At 41.1% G+C, this 27,503-nt stretch overlaps 1 protein-coding gene across 5 annotated transcripts in view; it reads left to right on the top strand.

The window, feature by feature from the left end:
• The window catches only part of ASPH (aspartate beta-hydroxylase), a 223,330-nt gene that overhangs the window by 167,738 nt on the left and 28,089 nt on the right, over window positions 1–27,503 (top strand). For all 5 annotated transcript variants that reach the window (XM_053896187.1, XM_019421265.2, XM_053896188.1 and 2 more), the window contains 3 exons: window positions 4,478–4,576; window positions 6,686–6,775; window positions 12,499–12,636. In XM_053896187.1, the coding sequence (XP_053752162.1) occupies window positions 4,478–4,576; window positions 6,686–6,775; window positions 12,499–12,636 (327 nt within the window). The remainder of the gene's footprint in view (window positions 1–4,477; window positions 4,577–6,685; window positions 6,776–12,498; window positions 12,637–27,503) is intronic.

Here is a 27,503-nt window from a genome sequence, read left to right as displayed (position 1 = left end):
TATATTAACCATACTATCACCGGAATTTTTATAAGTGAATAAATATTCTTCTAGAACCTCATTTTTAGTAGCTACCAAGTGTTCCTTCTTAGGGATATATCATCATTAACTAAACTGCCTTGGCTGGATAGGTTATTTCTAATTTTTTTTTTAACATCTTTTCATTTTTGAGAGACAGAGACAGAGCCTGAATGGATGAAGGGCAGAGAAAGAGAGAGACAAAGAATCTGAAGCAGGCTCCAGGCTCTGAACTGTCAGCATAGAGCCTGACGCGGGGCTCAAACCCATGAACCGTGAGATCATGATCTGAGCCGAAGTCAGATGCTTAGCTGATTGACAGATTGTTTCTTAACCTGGATAGGTTATTTATAATTATTTTGTTGTAATAAACAATGCTGCAATGAACATTTTTGAACAAAAAAAAATTTATGTATTTTTTTTATTGGAGTATAGTTGACACACAATGTTACATTCGTTTCAGATGTACAACATAGTGATTCAACAACTTCATATGTTATGCTAAGCTCATCACAAGTGTAACTGCCATCTGTCACCACACAACACTATTACAGTACCATTGACTCTATTCCCTGTGCTGCCCTTTCATCCTCGTGATTTATTCTATAACTAGAAGCCGTGCCTCCCACTCCCCTTCACCCATTTTGCCCATCCCCACAGCCCCGTCCCCTCTAGCCACCACCACTTTGTTCTCTGTATTTATGGGTCGGTTTCTGCTTTCTTTTTTGAATTTTATTTATTTTTGAGAGACAGAGAGAGAAAGAGAGTAGGGGAGGGCAGAGAGAGAGAATCCCAAGTAGGCTCCGCACCATCAGCACAGAGCCTGACGCGGGGCTCAAACTCACAAACCGCGAGATCATGACCTGAGCAGAAGTTGGTCACTTAACCAACTGAGCCACCCAGGTGCGTCTCTGCTTTTTTTGTTTGTTTGTTTTGTTTTTCAGACTCAACAGATAAGTGAAATCATATGGTATTTGTCTTTTATCTAATTTCACTCAGTCTTATACCCTCTAGTTCCAACCGTGTTGTCACAAATGACGAGATCTCATTCTTTCTCATTCTTTTTTATGGCTGAGTAATGTTCCATTGTGTATATATACCACATCTTCTTTATCCATTCTTCTATCGATGGATACCTGGGCTGCTTTCATAGTTTGACTATTGTAAATAATGCTGCAATCAACATAGGAGTGCATATATCTTTTTGAATTAGTGTTTTTGTTTTCTTTGGGTTAAATACCCAGTAGTACCCAGTAGTGAAATCACTGGATTGTGTGCTAAAGAACAAATTGATATTTTCATGATATGTATATGCAATAATTTGTAATTACAGGATTTGGGGGTTTTTTTCTTGGCACTGTGCCATGCAGAGTTTATACTGGAAGCAGAAATATCAACTATACTTGTTTTTTGTCACTATCTCTGTTGTGTGTGTGTATAAAGAAAAAGAGACAGAATCTATACAGTATTGTTAATATTAATCTCAATTTTATTTTCTCAGAAACTTTATAAAGCCACTTGTCATATCATGGGGCTTTGTTGATTGCCATTAGATAATATAAGCCACGTGTTCATTCTCCATGTACATGTAAACCACAATAGGGACAGGACCTTTTGTGACCTTTTGCCTTCTGTCCCCCTTTTTCCAGTCTCATTCCCTTTTGCCGTTCCTGGTCCATTACTTTTCCACTCACTTTCTCCTATGCCTTGAGTGCCTCCTCCCCCACCATCCGCCGTCTTCCCTTTGCCTGGTGAACTCCTGAGCACCTTTCAGACCTTGCTTTTGCCACACCAATCTTAGAGCGAGCAAGCTACTCCTCCTCTTTACCCCCCTGCATGCCTCGTGTCTATCACCATGTCGATTATCACTGTCTGCTTGTGAATCTGTCTTCCTCCCTTGACTGAGACTTCCCTTGAGAAAAGAGTGTATCTCATTTATGCTTATGTGTCCAGAGCCCAGAAGAACTCTGTATATTCTAAAATATCTGGCAAATGAATACATTTGTTAATTACCTGAGAGGATGACTGTGGGTCTGAATAGATAGAAATGCCATCTGTGTGGTTGCAATCATTATAGTAAGTCCCCTCATATAACAGTCCCCTTATGCTGGCAGAAACATGAGTGGCCTCGACTCAGTTCAGTTCCAGCAACATTTATTGTACTCTTGCTCGGTAACGGGTGCTTGGAAGGTGAAGAAGAAACAGAGTCTGTGCTTTCAGAAATCTGGTTAGGCGGACAGCCTGGCACGCACTCACCCATTCAGTTAGCACAGCTTTCTTGATGACCTGCCACGTGCCGGGCACCGTTGTAAGCCCCGGGGATCAGCAGTGAGTGCAGCAGACAAAATCCCTGTACGGCTGAGGCCTTAGCGGGAGAAATAAAAGAATAATAAGTCAAATGGTGATGAGCGCTGTAAAGAAAAGAATCAGCGTAATGAAAGTCAAGAGAGTGACTAGCAAATGGGAGGTTGGTTCTGTTTTATAGGGGGTGGTTGGGGGTTGGCTTCACCAAGATGGTGACCTCTGAGCACAGATTTCATCAAGGTGAAGAGTGAGCCATTTCCATGTTTGGGAGAAGACTCTTTGAGGCAAAGAAGTGCTGTACATGCAAAGGTCCTGAGGCAGGGGTGCCTTTGGCTTGCTGTGCAGCAGCAAGGAGTCCAAGGTGCCTTAGGTTGGCTGGTGGGAGGGGCTTAGGAGAGGAAGCCAGAGAGGTAGAGAGGCCCAGCTCAAGGGAGGCCCAGGAGACCATCCCTAGAACTTAGTCTTTTACTCTGAGTGGCATGGAACCCATCTGGGTTCTGAACAGAAAAAGAATGAGGTCTGACATAGGATTTAGCGAGCTCCTTCAGGGCCCCTGTGGAGAACAGGCTATAGGAGAGCAGGCTGGTGGTGCAGAAGGTCAGCAGTTAGGAGTCTTGTGTGAGAACACAGGGGAGAGGTGACAAGGCGTAGAGCAGGGTGGCAGTGGTGAAGGAAGTGGCAGGGGCATGATTCTGAATATATGGGGAAGGTGGTGCTGACTGGATTTGTGCGTGGAGGAGGTGCAGGACCAGACAGGAACCGAAAATTTATAAAGTATCACCAGTATGCACTGTGGACTCTTGAAGGGCAGGGCGTCCCGTCTCCCTTACTCACTTGGTCCTGGGTACAGAGCCCAGGCTGGCTGCTACTCCCTTTCCCCACTCAGGCTGAAGGATGAAGAGAAGCTACGGGATATTCAGGACATTCGTCTTACGCTCACTCAACTCAAACCGTTGGCTTTCGCTTTTGTTCCATGAATTAGTTTGTCTGGGCAGCTTCAAAGGGGAATGTTGTTGTTTTGCTTTCTCCCTGCTAATATTTAACTTGGAGGCATGTTGCATAATTTATCTTTAGTCATAATAAATGCATATGATAGTAGGGATTCGATGTATATTAAATATTTACTTAGGTTTTATCACAGACTATTGGATTTGCTTGTCACTTCATCCTCAGTCCTTAAAACGGTCTGGGCATTCAAGAAATTTGTGTTAAATAAATGGATTGTGAAATTTAGATTGTAAAAATCTAAATTGTCTCTTATTTAAGGCAATGTGTAAAGCACGTACATAAAGAAAGGTATAATAACCACTGAGAGTTGACTTTAAATACAGCAAATTTAAAGCAGTTTTTCCCTGATCCCTAAAAAAAATATTCAGGTCATATCAGTTGACACATACTTTGCTGATTTGCATTGTTCAATTGATGCTTTAATGGTCATTGCCTTTTCACTGTAGTCTTCCTTCCTTTAAAAAATTTTTTTTAATGTTTATTTTTTTATTTATTTATTTTTTAATTTTTTTTTTTAATGTTTATTTATTTTTAAGAGAGAGAGTGAGACAGAGTGTGAGCAGGGGAGGGCCAGAGAGAGAGGGAAACACAGAATCTGAAGCAGGCTCCAGGCTCTGAGCTGTCAGCCCAGAGCCCGATGCGGGGCTCGAACTCACAGACTGCGAGATCGTGACCTGAGCCGAAGTCGGACGCTTAACCGACTGAGCCACCCAGGCGCCCCTTTTTTAATGTTTATTTTTGAGAGAGAGACAGAGTGCAAGAGGGAGAGGGGCAGAGAGAGAGAGAGAGGGAGACACAGAATCTGAAGCACACAGAACTGTCAGCACAGAGCCTGATGCGGGGCTCAAACCCATGAACTGTGAGATCATGACCTGAACCAAAGTTGGACTTTTAATCAACTGAGCCACCCAGGCGCCCAGATTTCTTCATTCATGAAGAACTGATGGATAGATGTGCAAACTTTTTGAGTTGACAAGAAATGGGGGCATTGAAGCCTAATATCGCAATGAGACAAAACACTGTAGTGTTTTAAGCTGTAACATCATAATGTGGACCCAAGCACAGCAAAGCTAATTAAAATTTCCTTTGACAGCCATTTGTAGAATGTGTATCAGTCACAATAGCTTTCCATTTTCTTTGAGTTTAGGTTCTGAATGTGACGCCTAACGATGGCTTTGCTAAAGTGCATTATGGCTTTATCCTGAAGGCGCAGAACAAAATTGCTGAGAGCATTCCCTACTTAAAGGTAACTATCCCTGCCTTTCCTCTTTTTTTCATCTTCTGATTCCTTTGAGTCATTTGGATTCCCTTGATTATGCATTGTCGACTAATTGGCATGCACCGCGGAGTACTTTCATCTTCAGAAGGTACACCCTCTGACCATGACATTCATGGGCAGCGATTGAGAGTGTTGGATGTAGAAATGCCAACCATACGAGCAGAGATTATTTGGAAAAGACGTTATGAAGAAATTCCTAACACTGTAGTTACTAGTTTTTATTGAAATGGGAAAGGTAGATCAAAATTACTAATGTAATACTTTGGAATATGGGCAATGCATTAAATGTTCCTGTTATAATATAATTATACATTCAGTCTAGGTTGAACAAGGGCTCATGGCAACCTACATAAAGTATGGTAACAAATGGCACCTGAATAGGTCAAACCCTAAAAAACCTGATAGCTCAAATACTCAGATTAAAATATGCTGTCATTTTTTTTTTCCCTTGTATATCTAATTGAATCCTTGCAGATACACCAGAATCACATTTGGTCTAGCTAAGGGCTATTCAGTAGAACTTTCTGTCACAGTGGGAATGTTCTTTGTTTGTATGTTCCAGTATGGTAGCCATTAGCCGTATGTGGCTATTGGGCAACTGAAATGTGGCTGATGTGACTGAGGAAGTGAATTTTTAACTTTCATTTTCATTTAAATAGTAACATGTAGCTAGCAGCTACCATATTAGACAGGTAGCTGGTGGAATACCTATGAACTTTTTTTTTTTTTAAGTAACAGTATATATCACACTTCCATGATCTCTCTTTTTCACATGACTTAAATCAGAGCTCTCAAATAGCAATCCACTGATTGCAAATAACTTGCATATTTTATTTGGCCAGCACAGTTCTATTAAAAACAATTTTAAATTGCTTGCTTCAGTTAAGAATCTGAGCGTTTTATATAATCATGCACATTTCTGATTTCTCTTGAAAGATCACATCTGGCCCACATCCCAGCATTGGAGAAGAGCAGTGTTGTCCCCTTGAGGTGGCCCGCACCCTCCAGTCTGCCTTGGCCGTCACCAGGCCTCTGCAAACCTTTACATTCTCTGCCAGGACCCTCTGGGCATGTGGGTTTCTCTGATTGAAAGTGTTCCCCTTACATTTCCTTTGACATAATAAGGGGCTATTAGTACCCTCCTTGCTTCAGAGATGGGGAAACAGAGCATGGGGTCTGTTAGTTAACCTGTCAGTCAAGAGCCCCGATCACAGCTCTCCTCCTCTCCTGAGTGATTCTTCTGTTCCTCGCTGCTACCTTCCAACATTATGCAAATAAAATTTCTTCCTAGTAAAGATAATGGGTTTCTCATGAAGAGACCTGAAAATGCAGATTTTTAGAAAAAAATTCTTGATATTTAAATATTTTTTTACTTCTGTCCTTCTTATGCTTTTCTAAATTTACTCTCTTATTTTAATGTTTTTTCTCTCACTCTCTTTTTTTTGCTATTGTTATTGTTGTGTATACACATCTCAATTCAGTCCTTATGCGGGAGACAGGGCAGAAATCAGCTAAATGTTTTAGCATAGGATCTGTTTAATAACAGCTACATTTTCGAAGATTCCAGCTGGCTTTAATCCTAACTGTAAGTTTTGTAAAAGATTTCATTAAAAGGTGAGGACGCATTTGTTTTGAGTAGAATGAAACACTATTTGCATTTAGGTCTCTATCACTTCAAACATTTTATGAGCAACTAAACATTTTGGTTTAGGAATAAGAAGCCTCCAGATGACATATGGTCAGATTTGGAGAGCAAAATAAATGGGATAGATACCCAGTCAAGAAATTCTTTGGGATATTGAAATATGATAGTTTCCACAGAGATGATTCATATATTAATTTTATGGGCTAGGAGATTGTTAATTTATGGCAGATCTATTGTTAAATTAAGCTTTATGACCTCTTTTTGGGTTTGCATTGTAAATGTTGACCAGTAACCTAATTGCCAGACTTTAATATTGAGATGAACTTTTCTGCTCCTTAGGTTTTTATATGGTATATAAAGATTAAGTAAATCAATGAACAAAAGCTGGTATTTAATTTTTTCATTAAATGCTAACACTGTCCTTTTTATAGGAAGGAATAGAATCTGGGGACCCCGGCACTGACGATGGCAGGTTTTACTTCCACCTGGGGGATGCCATGCAGAGGGTTGGGGACAAAGAGGTAATGAGTTTGTGAAGTTTTTGTTCTCTTAACAGAGGGTAGACTAGGTGGGGTGGGGAGGGTAATTCTAGGAGAAATTAACAACTGAAAAAATATTTTGAGCGTAGACTTTTGAAGGTGGTGATTGAAACAATTTAGCTATTTTTTTAAGTTTATTTATCTTTGAGAGAGAGAGAGAGAGAGAGAGAGAGAGAGAGAGAGAGCCTGAGCATGAGTGTGGGCGGGGCAGAGAGAGAGGAGACAGAACCTGAAGCAGGCTCCACACTGTCAGTGCAGAGCTCTCCTCAGGGCTTGAACTCACAAACTGCCAGATTGTGACCTGAGCCAAAGTCAAGAGTCGGATGCTTAACTGACTGAGCCACCCAGGCACGCCAAAACCATTTAGCTATTTAAACTTTTCTTAAAAAGCAACCCAACAACTCCTACAAGCCTAGAAAGAATTTTGGGGATTTTTGACTCTTATAGTTTCTTTTAAGAAACTAGCTGAGTAATCATGAGACCAGCCTCTCATTTAGTACGTGTATATGTGTGTATGTGTGTGTGTGTGTGCACATGTGTGTGTCTGTGTGCATAAAGCATAAGCATTGTCCTGAAAAAATATTTTTAAAATTATGAAACGAAGAGATGTCTGAAATTGCTTAAATATCTTTTAACAATATATCTAGATTTGTTTTTATTTTATTTGGGGTATTTAAAAAGTAGTTATTTTTAGAATGAAGTCTTTATTCAACTGATCCCTAAGCACACTGAACTCAGTGGTTAATTATGTAAATTACCTTCTGGTATTTAATGCCAAGTTTGAGATGAATACCTATAGCTAGAGTAATGACAGGTACTGATACACAAAATGTACTAGCTAAACCAAATTACGTGTTTTCTTTGTGATTACTGCTTTTTTCTGAGTACCGTGTCAGCTTCTTTAAACATAACTTGAGATTATTAATCATGACATCATATACTGAAGTTACCAAATTGTCAACAATCACCATGATTTACAGGCTGTTGGTGGAGAGTAAAGCCTACCTTTTCCGTCTTACATCATCACAAGGCTCTAGAGTGGGCTCTCCTTACAGTCAGAGGCAAAAGGGCGAAGCGAGACACTGAATCGTTGTAGCCATTGCATTCCACATACGTAGTAAAATGCAGTAGGCTTAAAGGATAAAAATAAAAGATAACAGAGCGTCAGGTTTCTAAAATTAATAAGAACGTGGAGGTATCTTGACACTTGAGGGTTCATAAGAGCAGGGGGTTTTGTGATGGGGTAATTGCCAGCTAGAGACATGAACTGATTTGCGGTAAGAGAGATTTGGATGATTGTCAGTTTGCTTTATACATTTCTATGCATCTGTCCCTTTCTCCTCTAACCTACCAGTCAGTCAACTGGAATAAAATGAGACATTAGACGTGAAGAAAGGAAAATAACTCACTGATCAGTTCTCGTTTTTGTGTTCCTTGTTTTAGATATAAATCCCTGGTACCTCTTTTGAATGAGAAGGATAAAAAAGATTTTGCTATAATATCTAACACTGGATAAATGTTCATGTCTGATTGTTATAAATGTAATTGTCACTAATTAATTTATCTTTGAACTTCTTAGGGTCCAGGGCAAAGACAGATAAAAGAAGTCTGTGATTTTTTTTCTCACATCTTAGATGAAAACAGCCCTTACTTCAAGGGCAAAGAATTCACTACTAAACATTTGTCGAGGGCTTGGGATTTGAACCTATGGGACTGTTCTATCAGCTTAATTACCATCAAGATGGCAAAGAACACCACAGTTCTTGAATTTAAAAAATTCACTGGGATTCATCCTTACAGGAGAACAAAAATAAGCCTATAGGAAACCCGCATTAGTATATTCTCGATATCAGGTATTGTGAATTGACTGTCATGCCCTGAGTTTACAAATTGGGAAGCAACCATCCTTCATGTTCCGATGCATGGGGCTCTGCTCAGGCACCAAAAGAGGACCAAACTCACAGCTTCTGTGCTGCAGAGGCTGACAATGAAATTGTTTTTGAAGAAGGTTTTTCTAACAGGGTTGTTTCTGACTCACAAACTATGAGATCATGACCTGAGCCAAAATCAGGGGTCGGACACTTAACCAGCTGAGCCACCCAGGCGCCCCTAAACCATGATCGTCTTAGAGCAGTTCACCTGCAGCTGTTCTCAGTATTTCCATTAATGCACAAATCCACATTTTAGCTGGTCTCCTACTCAAAGTCAGGATTTCTGTGTCTGCTGCCCGTGTGGTGGCACCACGCAAGGTCACAGAGACAGCTCACTTGTCTTCTTCTAAACTGTTTTTCTTCCTAGGCTCCATCTCTCATTTGATGATATTGCCAACTTCTCTCCTGTGCAGTCGGGGCCACGTTTGGGGAAGTTCACTTCCCCAGCCTCTGGCACCCATCTCACCTTCCCGCTTGCTCGGTCAGTGTTGTCAGCCTCGGAGAGGGCTGGACAAGCCTGGCTGTTGTTTATTGCTTTTGTCTTACTTTCTTCCAGGACATCGTGTGCTCAAAAACCGTACGGTGCAAAATTACAAATAAAGTCATATGTCCAAGTGATGGCATTCGTAGTCCTTCACGGTCCAGCCGCAGCCAGCCATCCTCACCACAAGTGTGGCTCATGTGCCCCACTGTGCACAGAGCTCCAGGGGCACAGGCTCCAGCTGGGGTCACACCTGACAGGCCTGTGCCCCAGACGGGGCCTGGGCTTTTCAGAGTGGGGATCTTTTGATATACTGTTTCTGTGTTGTGGGAGTGTGTGTGTGTGTGTGTGTGTGTGTGTGTGTGTGTGTGTGTAAACCATACCTGACAAGAATTTGAAGTATAGGAGACATTAATATAAAACACATGTAAGAAGGTATCCACAGGTGATCTTTCTGTTTATTTTCATATCCTTGATTAGAGGTATAAAAGGGAAAGAGTAAAGAGAGAATTTTCAGAGGATTCTAACTTGATCATTGATTTTCTAGCAATTTGTATTGTAAGAAAGCAGCCTGACTGAATTCATTGGGTCCTCTACATAATTGAAGATTATTTTACCTTCATTGAAGATGATTTTTTAAAATTCCTGACGCATCACTGTCACAGTTTTGTTTCTTGAAAAGTTAAGTAGCAGAGGGGTACAAAAAAAGGGTCCAGTAGGACTGGCTTTGAGTGTGAGAAGAGACCTTGGCGATAGCGGTAACCTGACACTGTGGGTGAAACGACTTGCCCAGGCATCCGGCAGGGTGAATGTTAGGTCTGGGACTACGTTGTGACTTTTAACTCCTGAACTAGAGCTATGAGCTTTGCTGTTTTGGTTTCTCTAGAAGATTTTTTTTTTCTCCCTTCTGACATTGTGCCTGGCCCATAAAATGAATTACTGCCTGATTCAAAAATAAGCATTTCAAAAAAAAAAATCAACTGTGGTAATTCATATTGTTGTTCACTTTTAACACTGAACGGTGTAGGAAACGAGATCCTAAATTTAAATTGGACAGAAATAACTAAAATAGTCAAATTGATTTCAAAAGTAAAACGCAAAGTTCAAAATTCCATTCAAAATTCAAAAACAAAATTCACGCAATGACTAGCCACTTTAAGTTTTGGGCTTTTAAAGAAACTACTTTATGGCTACAATTTAACATGCATTTTAAGGAAGACATATAAGAATGATGAGTATATATATATTCTTAATTTGAGGTATTATGGAGAGAGATAAATAAGAATATCACTTCTGATAGTTTTTTTTTTCTTTTTTAATGATAGGAAGATAGAAGGAGAATGGATGAAGTTGCTAGAGCCTTGGGTTATACTTCAAAATACTTACTGATTTCTTAAAAATTTCTTTTAATTCCTTTTTGTATTTTAGAGAGAGAGAGCATACGTGCAAGTGGGGGATGGGCAGAGAGAGAGAAAGAGAGAGACAGTCTTAAGCAGGTTCCACCCTCAGTGCAGAGCCTGATACAGGGCTCAGTCCCACAACCCTGGGATCACCACCTGAGCCACCCGGGTGCCCCAACATATTTAGCCTTTTTAAATACTAGCTTCAACATTTGTAAAATGGAGATATTTGAGGTTATTAAAGAGATCAAATGCAATTACACATGTAAAAGTGAGCAATAACCTGAAAAGTGTTACTGAACATATGACGTGGTACTGTTACCACGCTTGATTTTTCTAGTGAAGGAAATTTTGACCTAAGAATTTTAAGACCTTTAAAAGGTACTAGTCTTTACATTAAAGTATATCTGGAGTTGGAGCGCCTGGATGGCCCATTCGGTTGAGCGTCCGACTCTTGATCTCGTCTTAGGTCATGATCTCAGTTCAAGCCCCACGTCGGGCTCCACGTTGACAGCGTGGAGCCTGCTTGGGACTCTCTCCCCCTTTCTCTGCCCCTCCCATGCACTCTCTCTCTCTCTCTTGCTCTCCAAAATGAATTAAAAACAATAAAGCTTAAAAATATTTTTTTAATTAAGTCTATCTGGAGTTTTATGAAGATACTCTCTTTGCATAGCTTCTTCACCCACCTGATATTAAATGCCTCTGTTTAAGCGATCAGAATTTGTATTCGAACGCCCTCTTCCAAAGCAACCGTTATGCAGACTTGCAGTCATGAAGGCAGTACTAGTAAGTACAGCCCTCGGGGGGCCTTCCACCCCGAAGACAGTGGGGACTGCGCGGTGCAGCAGTCCCGTGGGGAGGGCCCCTGGGGAGCATATGGTGAGGGTGTCACTCGAAGGAGACCTATGGAGCAGCACACCCTGCAGCCAGCTGTCCCTGAAAAGGCTAGTCTTCTTGGAGGCAAGTTGCCTCATGTTACGACTAGATGAAAGCCACAAGTGTTATTCCTCATGGCGGCAGAAAACCCAAAAAAGGAACAAAACTTCCCCCTTAAAAAAAGTCCACTGTGGGCTACCGCCGTATTTATGGCCAGCTCAGAATGATATTTCCTTTCTGTCTGCTTAATTTAATGGAGGATTTGTGCTCCGCCACCTCGGGGCCGGCTTCTGGAATGGGGACTTGGAAAGAAAGTGCATGGGAAAAGACGTAACATTTCTTTTTAGCAATCCGATTCAGTAAATGCAAATGTCTTTGAAGAAATTATTAAAATCCTAGCCCTAGCCCTTTCCTTTTAAGGGAAACTTAGAACTTGAGAAATGAAAGCCAAAAGATACAATCCGCTATGGTTTCTTATGTTATTTATCCGCTTGACAAATATGTCCTAGACTGTGTGCTGGACACTCCAAGGAAGACCACAGTTATCGCAGCATGAACCCTGCGTTGCAAGAGCATATAGCCTCAGAGTGAAACTAAAATGCATACATGCATTTGTCATCGTGGGTCATGAGCAGAAACCCAATCAAATGATCGTATTCTCGCCAGTGTTAACAGATTTGGGCACCTGACTAGCAGCTGTTTATTTACATGTTACAAAAATGACACTTCAGGGGCGCCTGGGTGGCTCAGTCGGTTAAACGTCTGACTTCAGCTCAGGTCTCGATCTCGCGGTCCGTGAGTTCGAGCCCCGCGTCGGGCTCTAGGCTGATGGCTCAGAGCCCGGAGCCTGTTTCAGATTCTGTGTCTCCCTCTCTCTGACCCTCCCCTGTTCATGCTCTGTCTCTCTCTGTCTCAAAAATAAATAAAAAACGATAAAAAAATTTTTTAAAAAATGACACTGTAGTTTTAAATTAATAAAAATGCTTCGTTTGTAGTTCAGTCTCTTTGTCCTTTCAGGCCTATAAGTGGTACGAGCTTGGGCACAAGAGGGGACATTTTGCATCTGTGTGGCAGCGCTCCCTCTACAACGTGCATGGACTGAAAGCCCAGCCATGGTGGACCCCAAAAGAAACGGGCTACACAGAATTGGTGAAGGTGAGTGCTTCACGTGAGTGCCCACGAATCGTTGTCTGTTTCCTACTCAGAATCAGAGAATGCCTACCATGTAGAGGAATGTCAGGGAGGAGATTGATTTTATATCCAGTGACATTTGCAAAAAGACTGGTGAAAGACGGGCGCCTGGGTGGCTCAGGTGGTTAAGCGTCCGACTCGTGGTCTCGGCTCAGGTCATGATCTCGCAGTTTGTAGGTTCGAGGCCCTCATCAGGCTGTATGCTGACCGTATGGAGCCTGCTTGGGATTCTGTCTCCCTCTGTCTCTGCCCCTCCTCTGCTCGCTCTCTAGCTCACTGTCTCGAAATAAATAAAAATAAACTTGAAAAAAAAAAGATTGGAAAAGAATCTTTTCTCCCGTTACCCAAAAAAGGTCAGTTTAGACGGGGAAGAAAGGAATTTTTCTTGAAGAACAGTTCTCAAACATTTTGACTTTAGGAACCCTTGACACTCTTAAAACTTACGGAGCACCCCAAGGAGCCTGTATATGGGGGGTTGTGTCTGTCAGTCTAACTATTCAAGATTAACACTAAAAAGAAATGTACTATTTATGAATTCTTTAAAGATTTAAACATTTCATTACATGCTAATATAAATAACTTAAAAAGTAACTTTGTCTTCAAAACAAAAATATGCAGTACGTGGAATTGTTTTATATTTTTATACATCTCTGATGTCTGGCTTAATACAAAACAGGATTCTCACATCTACTTCACATGTATGTCATCTAGAGTGGTATTATTATCATATGTCAGGTAGCATCTGGAAAATTCCATTGTACACCGTGAAAGATTTGGGTATGAAAAGGGCAAATAACATCCTTGTATTGTTAAGGAAATGGTTTTGATCTTACAGACCCCCTTGAAGGGCAAGGAATACCCTAGGTATCCCTGGGCTATATTTGGGGAACCACTACTTCTGAGTCTATTAAAAAAAAAAGGCAATATTTTTAGAAAATGTTGTGGCAGATTTGTAGGATAGAGAATCGCTAAGTGATTCTAACAATTTAATGCCAAAGAGAGAGAGAGAGGGAGAGAGAGAGAAATTGGAAGCTTTTGTTTTGGTAGATTAAATCCAAACAGTAAGAATGTCTGTGATTTTGGTAGAGGCTGGTCAGAAGTTTACTGTTGCTTTGGTAAGCTCTTTCTTCTTCTTACCTGTATTAATAAAATGGGAGGTAAATTAACTCATAGTTTTAATAATGTTGTTTTCTACTCAAAATGTAGAAGATGTCATCTGCCTTATAGGTTCGATGGGCTTCCGTCCAGCTTGAGAATCTAACTGCCATATAGACGTTGTTCAGACATAACATTCTGCTGCTCAGTCAGCTGATTTTACTCCTCCGATACGTGTTTTCCAACACCACCAAGCAATTCTCCAGTTCTCAGGGGACACTGGCTGAGTGTCCTACAAATGTAACTCAGTTCTGACACTGTCTGCCTGGAGAGAGCATCAAGTCACAGGTTAAGGGCTCAGTCTCCCAAGACTGCCCCCATTTCAGACACCAGTTGCAAGTTCAGGCAGCCACCTGTGCTTTGATTTGGCCATGAATTGGAGTTTCCCACAACTCCCTCCTCGGGTTGGATTGCTTTGCCAGAGTGGCTCACAGAACTCAGAAATGGTTGCTTGGGTTTATCCATTTATTGTGAAGGGGATGTTATAAAGGATACAGATGAACAGCCAGATAAAGAGGTACCTAGGATAAGGTCCAGAAGGTTCTGAGTGCAGGAACTTGTGTCCCCATGGAACTGGGATGTTGCTGTCTGTTGGTGTGTGGAGACTTTCATCAACACAGAAGCTCAGCAAATCTTGTTCAAGTTTTTATAGAGCTTAATTGACAATACCTGTTACCCTGTCCTGGGGGCTGGTGGGTGAGGCTACAAGTTCTAACCCTTCAACCATTTGGTCTTTTTGGTGACCATCCTGAGGTTATCAAGGGGCCCCATTCTAAGTCACCTCATTAACATAAACTCAGTTTTGCTCAAAAAGCCTTTGTTTAAATGACAAGACACTCCTATAATTCAGGAAGTCCTAAGGGTTTTAAGGAGCTCAGTGCCAGGAATCTGAGACAAAGATCAGTGCCAGGAACCTGATACCACAGGTCACCCCCTGTTTTGTTTTGTTTTGTTTTGTTTTGTTTTGTTTTGTTTTTATGCATCCTGTATAACAAAGGATCATAACAGTTAATAGATACTGGCACATTACTAGAGTTCCATTCAGTCACTAATAATTAGTCTAGTTCATCATCATATCATTTGAAAATATCTCCCAGGGCAAGGCCGCTTAAGTTGGCAGGCCTCCATTAGATCTCATCAGGTTCCAAAAGTATGAGTGGCCCTAGAAATATATGGCTTCACCTTTTCAGGCATCTGGTGTAATTGAGCTAAGAGACAATATCATCTCTTGCCCTGAGCCTCTTTTGAGGCGTTAATACAATATTGGCTTTCCCTCCATTCCCTCCATTCCAGAACCTATGTGTTCGTTCCCTTACCCCCAGCTACTTTTCCTCCTTCTCTTCATTTATACTCAGAATATGTCCACTTTTGGAAAGCACATTAGGTTGGACCATTGTGCTGGCCTAGACTGCAGGCAGTGATGCCAGTCTGGCAGACAGCTGCCCCTCCCACGCAGATAGGGGAAAGCAAGTAGGTGAGAACTAGAGGGTTGTTCTTACCACCAGCCAGTGTAGCTACTCCCGGGAGAGGTGAGAGGAAAAGCAAGAGTAACAAAATATTGATCACTTTGGACTCTGAGTCATACGTATATGGAAGTTTATACTGTTCTCTCTACTTTTAGGTGTTTTCCATTTTTCCATTTTGCTGTTGTTGTTGTTGTTTGTTAAAGAACATCTTGAACAAAATATGCAAGATTTCTAAGTCTTCACTGATGAATTTTTTCTACTTGGAGAGAAAAAGGCTCAGGGTGGTTTCAGTTTACTTACATTAAATAAGCATTACTCGACTATATTTATTCTGTATTTCTTTGTAAAAGCACACTATAATCATCTCCAATTGTAAAGAGGCCACCATCAGTTAGATTTTAAATATTTAATAAGCCAGAAAACCGTGGTATGGTGACAATGAGTACAGTTGGATTTATTTTTTTTAATTTTTTTTTTTAACATTTATTTATTTTTGAGACAGAGAGAGAGAGAGAGCATGAACAGGGGAGGGTCAGAGAAAGAGGGAGACACAGACTCTGAAACAGGCTCCAGGCTCCGAGCTGTCAGCACAGAACCCGACGCGGGGCTTGAACCCACGGACCGCGAGATCATGACCTGAGCCGAAGTCGGCCGCTTAACCGACTGAGCCACCCAGGCGCCCCTACAGTTGGATTTAAAGAGGTTCTATATCCAAAGCAGAAATAGGAAAGGAAAAACATCTTCCTGGATAAATCTACTACATTTAGCACTGTCAGCGGTTCTTTCCATTGTAAAATTTCATCCTGTCTCAGATTGTGTCACACTGAGCTCTTCTGATTCTCTTTCTACCGTCTAATCTTTTATCTCCTGGTCTCTTTGTGAGTTTATTTCCCAACTATAGCTTTCTGGATGCTTTCAAGTTCAAGGAACAGAAACGCAACTGGAACCTGACTTATGTAACAAGGAATTTGATTGACTCCGGTGAAGGAAGCCTAGCAGTAGGGCAGACTTTAGAGGTTGTGCACCCAGGCAGAAGGTTTTCTTGTGTCTTCACTTCCTCCCCAGCTAGCTTCGTCCTTGTGCTGGCTTATGTCAAGATGGCTGCCAGCAGCACCTGAAACAAAAGGTTAGAAAGTGTTTGAGAGCTTCATAACGTTGTTGAACCACCACGCCAGGCCCAAATGGCATTCTAGAAACCTCCTAGCAGACCTCGTCCTGGTGGTCATAACCATGTCACATGGGCATTCACAGTTACAAAGGAGTCTGAGGGACCAGGAAGCTGGCAGCAGGCTGGGACAGCAAGCGTCCAGCTGGAGGAAGAGTGTACCTCTCCATCAACCAGGGAACAAAAATATTTTCCTTCGGTCTGATTGAGCTAGTTAAGTCACATTTCCCTTCTGGATGAATTACTGGCAAGGGGCTGTGACATTATCTTTAAACCAATAGATCAACTCCTGAAGCCAGGGAGAGGTCAGATTTCTCTTAAGTTGAATGGATTATCTGAGAGGAAGTGAACACCCAAATGATTTTGGAGTGGTGGTGGGGGTCCGGAGCTGATGGCCAAGAATGAATTCGAGTCACCTTTGACTCAAAAAGGTGGTTTTATTAAAGCAGGGCGATAGGAGTTGTGGGCAGAAAGAGCTGCACCAAGGTTGTGAGGAGTGACTGATTATATACCTGGGAGCTGGGGGAGGGTAAGGAAAAAGGAAGGTTTCCAAAAGGACTTTCATATGCTAAAGCAGACTCACAAGATACTGGGGGCCTTGCTATTGCTGAGCTGAAGTCCTTTCTCCCTCTAGGAAAGCATTAACATTAAGAGAGTAGGGAGTCCCTGGAGGAATGTTTCACTCTGTATTTACCTCAAATATTTGTCAATGGGCTTCAGGTTATAAAGACATTTAATTTTATCTACCATTTCCTTCTGCCTTTGTTTCCCTCATCTGAACTAAATCAGGGTTCTGTCAGGAAGGAGGAGGAGACACATCAAATGTTTGGACAGTGACCTCCAGTGTTCAGTGCCCTTGCTGACTGTGGACATGCACTCAGATTCAAACACTGTTCTCTGCTTTCTCCTCTTTCTTGTCATTCATTTTCTTAAAAAAAAAACCTTCCTTGCTTTGGTTCAACTGCCGTGAAAGTTTCTTGTTACAACCAAAGCTGTGCTCCCGAAGTGAGTTTTTCACTCATTTTGTTCTATCTCCAGCTGCCTAGAGACATTAACATTCAATGTGAAAGTTAATTCACCATGTAATCCCATGGTTAATACTCCTTTCCAACTATATGGTTTTGGTCAGGGATTCAGCTTTTCCCAAAATCCCAGGTTTACTGCTCTGTCCATATTTCTTAGTACTGCCCTTTACTATTTTTAATTCAGCCAAAATTCCTCCTCCCACCAGACCATCCCATGTGATAGTCTCTCGCCCCTGTCTCCCTTCATTTTCTCCTTCTTTTCTATCCCCTTGACAGCCAATTTTTGTTTATCCTTCAGATGTTAGAGAAGTGGTCATTTCTTTTAGGAGGATAAGTTAGAGGTCCTTCCTTGCATGTGTCCAAAAGCACCTTATACATCCTTTTTAAGTACTTACGCAGGATTCTAACAGCCTCTTTAATTCCCTGTAGCCCCCTGAGATCATGTGCCCTAAGATGGCAGGGCTGTGTCTGTCACATTCATGCGTGATTAGCACAGTATCTGATACAGGGTAGGTACGCACAAATGGGATTTGTTGTATAAGTTTCTATAATAAAGTTTCTTTTCTCAAGTTGTTTCATAGTTGTGTCGGAAGTCCCAGGGATATAAAAATCCTACCACTTCTATTTCGTACGTATGAGCAATCGGCACAGCATCCTTTTTGGCCTTTCCTGAATGTAGGGGAAATTGTCTCATACTGCCACTGCACTCAGAGGGCTGCCTGGAGAAGAAAGAGATCTTCTCTCCCTATTTCAGGAACAAGGGACAAGGGTATTCTTTTCTAGAAATTTTTAGAAATTTCTTTAGAAATTCTTTTCTAGAAATTTGTATGATAGGTAAGGATATTTAGAGTGTTCAGAGTTCCTGTTGAAATTTCAAGTATTTAATTACTCTTATAAACTGTTGGGGGATGGGACAGGATTTTGGAATGACCGAGGGAATATCTTTGTAACTCTGTGATGAAAGCGCTGAGAAGAAACATCGAAATCAACTTCTGCAGAGCTCTGTACATTAACCAAAGAGTTGCAGCCATTTGAGGAACATTTATTCAAGAAAATCTGCTCAACCTCAGTGAGAACAGAAGGATTTGTGGGATAGTAACTTGACTTACTCTCATCCATTCCTCCCCACCTCCAGATAGCCTTGAAAACTGGCAGTCTTACAACTCTAGCTGTGAAGACCACAGCCTTGTGGGCATTACTGTCACCAGATTAGGTTTGGGGCATTTTGCAAAGTTTCGTATCCAGAGCACTACCATTATTTGACGTATCTTGTGCTGCTCAGGACAGTGTTATTATTTGATCTCGCTCTTAAGTACAGCTTTGTCCCAGGATGTTAGTCAAAACAGTCAGTGGCCATTTTTTAAATACCATAGCTGCCCAAGGCAGTTGTACCAACTGAGGCAAAGAAAAATGCTTGACAAAGAAAATCTGATGAACAAGATGCCCATGAGGGGCTTTGAAAAGCTCTGACGTATTGCCGGGGATGTATATTCCAGTGCGTGTACACTGTAGGGTACATGCCCGGGAAATATCAAGGGGATCACAGTCCTTTGCCTCTGGCTGACTGAGGCTCTGCGGAGGCAAGAAGTGAAGAAGAAAGCAGAGTTGTAAACTGCCTGGGTATTGCAGGCATGCTCCAGAACGCACACAGAGCCTCTCACCACAAAGAGGGGAGAGTTACTAGTTCAATTCAATCAGTGAAATCTCTGGCCATGCATTTGCTGACCATCAAACTAACCCAGAAGAGGCTTTAGTGGTCATGCATGTCAATAGAGTGACAGACTTAACAGAATTAATCCGAGAAAGTCACCAAACAAACAAGTAGCAACAGCAACGGAAATCAGCAACAACAAATGTTGGAGGAGGGCAGATCTGATTTCTAGAGTTGCCACATTATCTAAAATGTCTAGTTTCAACAAAAGTTACATAACACACAAAGAAACAGAAGAGTATATATGTTACAGGAAAATACAGTCCATAGAAACTGTTCGTGAGGGGCCTAGATGCTGAACTTACTAGACAAAGGCTTTAAATCAATGTTATAAATGTGCCCAAATAACTGAAAGAAACCATATCTAAAGAATTAAAGGAAATTATGACAGTGATAGTTCATTTAATAAAGGATATTAATAAAGACAGAGAAATATAGAAAGGAACCAAATGGGAAATCTGGAGCGTTAGAGTACTAACACCTTGAGTATAAAATGACCAGAGAGGCGTAGCAGCAGATTTGAGCTAATAGGAGAAATAATCATCAAACTTGAAGTTGGGTTGATTAAGATTATTCATACTAAGGAACAGAAAGAAAAGAGAATGAAGAACACAATCTCTTGTGCACCGTCAAGTGTAACAATATATGTGTAATGGGATCCTCAGAAGGAGAGAAGAAAGAGAGGTGGTAGAAAGATTATTGGAAGAAACAGTGGCCAAAAGCCTAGCAAGTTAGATGAAAGAGCTTACGTGACACACCCAAGAAGCTCAGTGAGCTTCAGGTACGATAAACTCAAAAAATATGCTTAGACGCTTCTCGGGCTGTCAGAAGCCAAAACACAGCAAGTCTCTCGAAGGTGCAGAGGGAAAGAGAACTCCTTGTGGAAAAGGGATCCTCAATATGATTAATAGCTAAGTGGTCATTAGAAACCACGGAGTCCAGAAGGCAGTGGGGTGACATTTAAATGCGGAAAGAAAAATAAAAAGAATTCCATAGCTAGCAAAATAATCTCAAACATAAAGGAGAAATGAAGACATTCCTAGAGAAATAAGAACTGGGAGAGTTTCGTGCTGGTGGACCAGCTCCCCAACAAAAGGTAAATGTTCAAGTTGAAATGAAAACACTAGATGATGACTTAAACCCACATGAAGAAAAAAGAGCATTCCAAAAGATAACCCCATGGGTAAACATAAAAGAGTACATTTTTTTCCCTTGTCACTCTTCTTACATCTGAACTGCCATGGGGTACACATATAGATCAGTAAAATAGAACTGAGAGTCTTACATTTGTGACCAGTTGCTTTTTTGATAAGGGTGCCGAGACAGTGCAACAGGGAAAGAATTGTCTTTTCACAAAAGGACAGGTTGGACAACTGAATATCAATCTGCAAAAAAAAAATGAAGCTACCTCATACTCTACACCAAAAATGGAAATAGACCTAAATGTAAGAAGGAAAAGTATAAAACTTGCAGAAGAAAACATAGAAATTAATTTCATAACATTGAGTTAGGCAGTGTTGTTTTTTTTTTTAGATATGAGACCAAAAGCACAATGACAGAAGTCAAAATAGAGAAATCAGATTTCATTAAAACTTACACTCTTGTGTTTCAAAGAACACAAGCAATAAAGTGAAAATAAAATCCACAGAATGAGAGGTGATATTTGCAAGTCATTATCTGGCAAAGGACTTGTATCTAGAATATATTAAGAACTCTCTTAACTCTAAAATACAGAGACAACTCGGTTTTAAAATGGGAAAAGATTTGAATAGACATTTCTTCAAAGAGGATCTATGAATGGCCAAGAAGCACAAAAAAAGATGCTGAATGTTATTCATCATTAGGGAAATGCAAATCAAAACCACAGGATACCTCTTAACACCCGCTAGGATGGCTGTAACAAAAAAGATGAACATTAACAAGTGTTAGGAAGTACAAGGAGAAATTGGAGCCCTCAAACATGGCTGCTGGGAATGTCAAGTAACACAGCCACTTTGGAAAACAGTATGGCAGTTCCTCAAAAAGCTAAACAGGGTAATCATGGCCCAGCAATTCCACTCCTAGGTGTATACCCAAGAGAAACGAAAACGTACCTTCGTCCAAAAATCTGTACGTGAATGTTCGCAATAGCATCATTTATAACAGCAAAAAAAGTAGAAGCAATCTAAATGATGATTGAATGAGTAAACAAAATGTGGTATAACTACACAATGGCCATAAAAAAAATGACGTATTGATGCGTGATACAACATGGATGAACCCTAAAAAACATTACGCCGAGTGGAAGAAAACAGTCACAAAAGACCACCTATTTTGCATGATTCTATTTATGTGAACTGTCCAGATTAGGCAAATGCATGGAGACAGAAAGTAGATTGGTGATTGCTAGGGACTGAGGAGATGGGATGAGGGAGTGACAGCTAATGGGTAAGCACTTACTTTTGGCATGATGAAAAGGTTCTAAAATAAAGTTGATGGTGGCACAACTCTGTGAATATATGAAAAACCACTGTATTATAAAAGTCAAATGAATTTTGGTATGTGAGTTATAGCTCAATAAATCTGTTTTTTAAAAAAGGAAACCATGATATTATATTGTAGTTCAAGTATGTTAAAAATAAATAGGTTTCTGGGGCACCTGGGTGGCTCAGTCAGTTAAGTGTCCCACTCTATTTCGGCTCAGCTCATGATCTCATGGTTTGTGAGATCAAGCCTGAGTGAGGCTCTGTGCTGACAGCATGGAGCCTGCTTGGGATTCTCTCTCTGCCCCTTCCCCCCGCCCCCCCCCCCCCCCCGCCAATACGTGTGTGTGTGTGTGTGTGTGTGTGTGTGTGTGTGTGTGTGTACATGCACATGTACACTCTCTCAAAATAAATAAACTGTAAAAAATAAAAGTAAGGGGTGCTTGGGTGGCTCAGTCAGTTAAGGGTCTGACTTCGGCTCAGGTCATGATCTCAGGGTTTGTGAGTTCGAGCCCCGCGTCGGGCTCTGTGCTGACAGCTCGGAGCCTGGAGCCCGCTTCGGATTCTGTGTCTCCCTCTCTCTCTGCCCCTCCCCCACTCATGCTCTGTCTCTCTCTCTGTCAAAAATAAATAAACATTAAAAAAAAATGTTTTTAATAAAAATAAATAGGCTTCTGGGGGGTTGATGAAAAACACCTACCTTAACAATCATCAGTGAGACCATAGAGTGAAGCAGTTTAGAGCATAGGACTCCGTGGCCACATTGCCTCATTCTGGTACTTTGGTCCAGTCCTTACTAGCTGTGTAACATTGAGCAACACTCTGTGTCTTTTGATTTCATTATCTGCAGTGCCTGTGGAAATGGGATCTGTTCCCTGACTGTTCAGATTTAACAAGTCACTAGCAAGTGCTCAGTAAGTATTAGTTATGACTTGTGATTTTAATTAGTTACCTTGTTTCCATAGAAAATACTTCTTAGTTTCCAAAATACTTGGAAAGGCAATTTTGTAATATTGTGTATTATCAAAATAATAATGTAACAGCTGTAGTGTATGTGTTCCCAGTCAACGCACTGAGCGCTTTTGTATATAGTACTTCTAATCTTTACAGAACTCTCCAAGGTAGGTGTGTCTGTGCCCACTTATGTATGAGTAAAGGAGGGAGTAGAGAAATGAGGTTCGTCCGTGGTTTCATATTTAATGCTGGCAGGGCTGGGATTTGAAGGAAAGTCTTTGTCCCCAAAGTCCATACCTTCGCTGTAGCCCACTCTGCCCTCAGAGTTACTGGCGTCTGCTCTTAGTTTCAATCCTCCTTTTTGTCAACCCTGTATTTCAAAATCCCTATTTACCTAGACTTCTTGATTTCAGCCCTGCCTGCTTTAAGTTCTTCTTTATTTAAGAAGAAAAGCAGGACCTGTGCATCGATCGCAGGGTCCCCAGCAGCACAGAATCTTAGAGTGTGTGACATCTTGTGTTTGAAACTCAGTGCATTACTTGCTAACTGTCTTTCCTGGTAAAAATGTTAATGTTGTGTCTGGTTATGACTTTCAAATAAGAAAGTAATTTCAAGGTGACCATCTGCCAATAATGACTGTGACAAGAGAGAGCCTGCTGTGTAAGGAAATCCAGGGCGAGGGACCATTTAGTTGACAAACACTTGCACATCAATATTCCTTCCACTTTCAAGTTATATATATTTTGGATTTCTAGAGTTGCCACATTATCTAAAATGTCTAGTTTCACAACATACAAATTACATAACATGCAAAGATGCCCAACCCATGATTGGGTATTAACATCTTAAAGTGGAAACTTTCTAGATCAGGTAGCTGACATTTAAAAAAAATTTTTTTAACGTTTATTTTTCAGAGAGAGAGACAGACAGAGCGTGGGCAGGGGAGGGGGAGAGAGAGATGGAGACAGGATCTGAAGCAGGCTCCAGGCTTTGGGCTGTCAGCACAGTGCCCGACGCGGGGCTCGAACTCGCAAACTGAGATCATGACCTGAGCCGAAGGCAGAGGCTTAATTAACCGACTGAGCCACTCACACACCCCATTTTTTGGCCAAAATCTTTTTAGGATCCTTTTGGCCCTCATATGACAATTAACTATCATGGATAGCACATTTCCATTTAAATTATTCGCACTGTACAGTTTTCTTGAAGGCATGGGACAATGCATTATCTGTGTTTTTCCCTTTTGTTGAATGTTCATTGTTTTCCCTCCTTCTGTAGTTTGCAATTTGGCAACTCGGTGCACTGGGGGTGGTAAGAGGCTATGGCAACTGATTGAAAAAAAATTAGAGAAAAAATATCCCGGTAGAGTTTTCTCTTTTAGGTGTATTTTCATTAAAAGCATGTTGGTTGCTGCTCAAATCGCAAATATCAAAGCTATAAATGCTTTAGGGGTATTTCACATAGCAATTGAAACAAATGGATTAAAGTCTTTGCTAGGTTATAAATAGAAAAAATATCTCTTCTGGCCAGAGAAAAGCCACCATACCGTCAGAGTTTTCCTCTTCCCTTTTGAGATTAGCTTTTTGATGTACACTACTCCATTCCTAATATAGAAATCACTGTCCTAACATTGAAAACTCAACAACAGCGAACAGCAACTGAAAACTATAGTTTAAAAGACACCTTTTGTATTTGTGTTTCCTGATACCTCTTTGCATTCATCACGGGCCAAAGGAAAAGTTTTGCATCCTTTTTCTGAGTTATTCAGAGCACCTGCTCTGAAGCAAATAGCATCACAGACAAGTTTCCCCTTCCTCATATTGTAGTTATATTAGTTGGAGGAGTGCCCAGTAATATTTTTCTGATGGCACGACACAGTGCATAAGAATGATTGATTAAAACGCTACTCTCCGTGTTTTTTTCCTTCAGACTGTGGCTTTTAATTAAGAAACCCATTGTGTAAGAATAACGTCACCTGACAAAAATAAGACTTATACAGTAATATGTTAGTGGTTCAGCATTTCTGTCTATTCAACATTTCTGTCTGTGCAATTAAATATTTGAATGTTTCCACTGAACTGCTTTTGAAATGAAATGGATTAAGAAAGAAGCAAGAGTGTCAGATTTACAGTGGCATTAAGCTGTAAATTAAGAAGATAAGCAATTTTATATGAAAGTAGGTATCATCCTATAAAGACAAAGAAGTGCTCAAAGCAGTTCCTTAAGATTAACATAATAGTTTAATCCTATTTTTCTAAATCAAACGTTAAACTTTGAGGATTCCAGTGATGGTTTCACACACACAAAAAAATGACAACCCAATGTCAGTAGGGTCCAGAGAACTCGGAGAGTTAGAAGGGGGTGTGACTCAAAGGGAAGCTTCTAAAGGGGGCTCCGCAGTTGAAAACGTTAGTTTTCTTCTCAGCTCTGACCCCTCAGGAGGGTCATTTCACTCTCTGAGCCTCAGTTTCTTAATCTCTAAATTCAAAATAATTACATCAGTTTCTCTTCTGCAAGGTTTTAATGAGGCTCAAAACTGAAAACATGGGGCGCCTGGGTGGCTCCGTCGGTTAAGCGTCCAACTTCGGCTCAGGTCATGATCTCGTGGTCCATGAGTTCGGGCCCCACGTCGGGCTCTGTGCTGACAGCTCAGAGCCTGGAGCTGCTTCAAATTCTGGGTCTCCCTCTCCCCTGCTCACGCTCTGTCTCTCTCTGTCTCTCAATAATAAATAAACGTTAAAAAAAAAAATGAAACAAAACAAAACACAATCCAGTGAAAACCCTCCATGCTGCGTGCGCCTGTGTGTGTTTGCACAGGAGCCCTTAACAAGAGTCAGCACTCTGCTGAGCTTCTAGACTGGCGTATGATGACGATTTTGGCAACACGGCGAAAGAATAAAATATTTTACATTCTCTCAATTATTTCAAACCGAAAGGTTGTTTTCCTTCTCCAGATGGAATCAGCATGGTTTCAGTATTTGTCAGTGAAAAAAAGAATGTCTAAAAATGGTCTTTATCTGTGACTCTCTTTGGGAACTCACAGTGCAGTGTTTAATATTTCAGAAAAATTGTGAACTGTATCTGTGGGATGGTACTCTATTTGCTGTGCCAAAATTTTGAATCCTGTTGGTCATGATCTGTGTCTTAGTACGCATCCACACAGGTCAATGTCTTACATATACGTATGTACATACATATTATAGATATCTGTTTATCTGTTAGATAAGTGATTTATTGTATATATGCACAGAAAGCCTCCCATCAGAATCCTAGCCCCTCGATATTTTCCTGTCACACTCTTGTCTCTTGATATTAGGGACTTGGGGGGTTTTGCTTGTCTAGGACATAGCGCAGTGCACTGTTCCCTGTAGACGGAACAGGAAAGGGGGACGGTCCCTGTGTCCCCTTTTAATTTCTTCTAAAAATGTTGGCCCAGTGCCTGCCAGTCTGGCCTATGATATGAGGAATATGCATCTCATTTGCTCCCTGAAGCCCTCAGGCTGAATGTTTCCCCTGGTAACCTGGACTGTCTTTTCTCCTTTATCCTAGTAGTGGACACCCTTTCTCAGCCACTTTCTAGAAAGAGCCAAATCCCATTCTCCAAGACTCTTCTCTTGCCCCGTGCTGGGTGCCTCATCTTGCCGTTTTTCTTCAGTAAGGATAATGAGCGACTGAATGTACAGACGGCATCCAGACCATACGTAAAACTAGAACCTTGACCCACAACCTGCAGCAAACTGCCTAGGAAACCACTCCCTTTTCTGTAATAAATAACCCAGGAAGCCAGCCTGCTGTAAATCAGACTTGCAGGAAGCCAGAGTAGCCAGATAACAATCTCTAGTGACAATCCAGGAATCTAAAGAATAACTTCTATAACAATTGGCCCCAGATGGCCAGGACTTGATTAATAACTGACAGCCGCCTTAATGTTTATCCCTGCCTCCAACTTAGAACCAACCCAAGAAAACCAGAAATGCCCTCCTAACCAATCACATCGGGCGCCCACTTCTAGTTACCTTCCAGCAGCCTACACTCAGGGTACCCAGGAACCTTTCCTTTCTTTTTTTTACCTTTAAGCTTTCCTGCTTCTCTTCCACAACAAGTGATGGTGGCCGACTCCCTTGCTATGGCATGCTGTGAATAAATAGCCTTTGCTTTTCTCATTCAGTTGGTCCTCATCTATTGCCACAATAAGAAATGTCAGATACTTCCTGTTATCTTTCTGTTCAAACTTGAAAAATAGGAAATCTGATTAAAATGCATTCGTTCCAGCAAGAGATTGCTTTTTTAAATGCTACTAATTTCCCCAGAGATTTTATTAAAATTCTCGTAAAGGCAGTTTGCTGTGAGAACATTATACTCACTGTGCCATTTGCTGTGATTGCGTAACTTCAGCTCAGTGCTCAGAGAGATGCCCTCCACCCTGGGCTGTTCTCTCTAAGGCAAAGTCCACTACTCATGTCTTATCTAGGATATGCTATCCGTTGTTTCATGATCATGGTGTAAGGCATAGACATGTTTGGGCTAGGACTCAAGCTGAATTTTATCTCCCCAAAAATTAGATATGCAATTCCCTAAACGATTAACTATAACATGTTCATAGCCAATTAGATAACATTTGGTACATAGTGTTCTAAGGTCCTGTTGTTAACAATGCACAAACTTGGCCTAGCATAGTCATTGGCCACATGCCATCTCTGAATTTAGAGTCAGAACCTTACAAGGTACGTACATATCTCTGGGACTTCTCAATTGCCTCTCTCTGCGTTTTGCCACTTCCCTTTTTCCTAACAGCTAATCATACAGTTACTTACCTAATCTTTTTTATGTTACTCTGAGCTCTAAGAGTTCTTGTGTTGTCTTGTCCACATGTTGAAAGCATTGCTTTTCCTG

Source organism: Panthera pardus, unplaced genomic scaffold (assembly GCF_024362965.1).
Source record: "Panthera pardus isolate Hobbes unplaced genomic scaffold, ASM2436296v1 HiC_scaffold_7, whole genome shotgun sequence".
NCBI lineage: Eukaryota > Metazoa > Chordata > Mammalia > Carnivora > Felidae > Panthera > Panthera pardus.
Note: the sequence above shows the minus strand (reverse complement) of the source record. Positions and strands in the feature narration are given on the sequence as shown.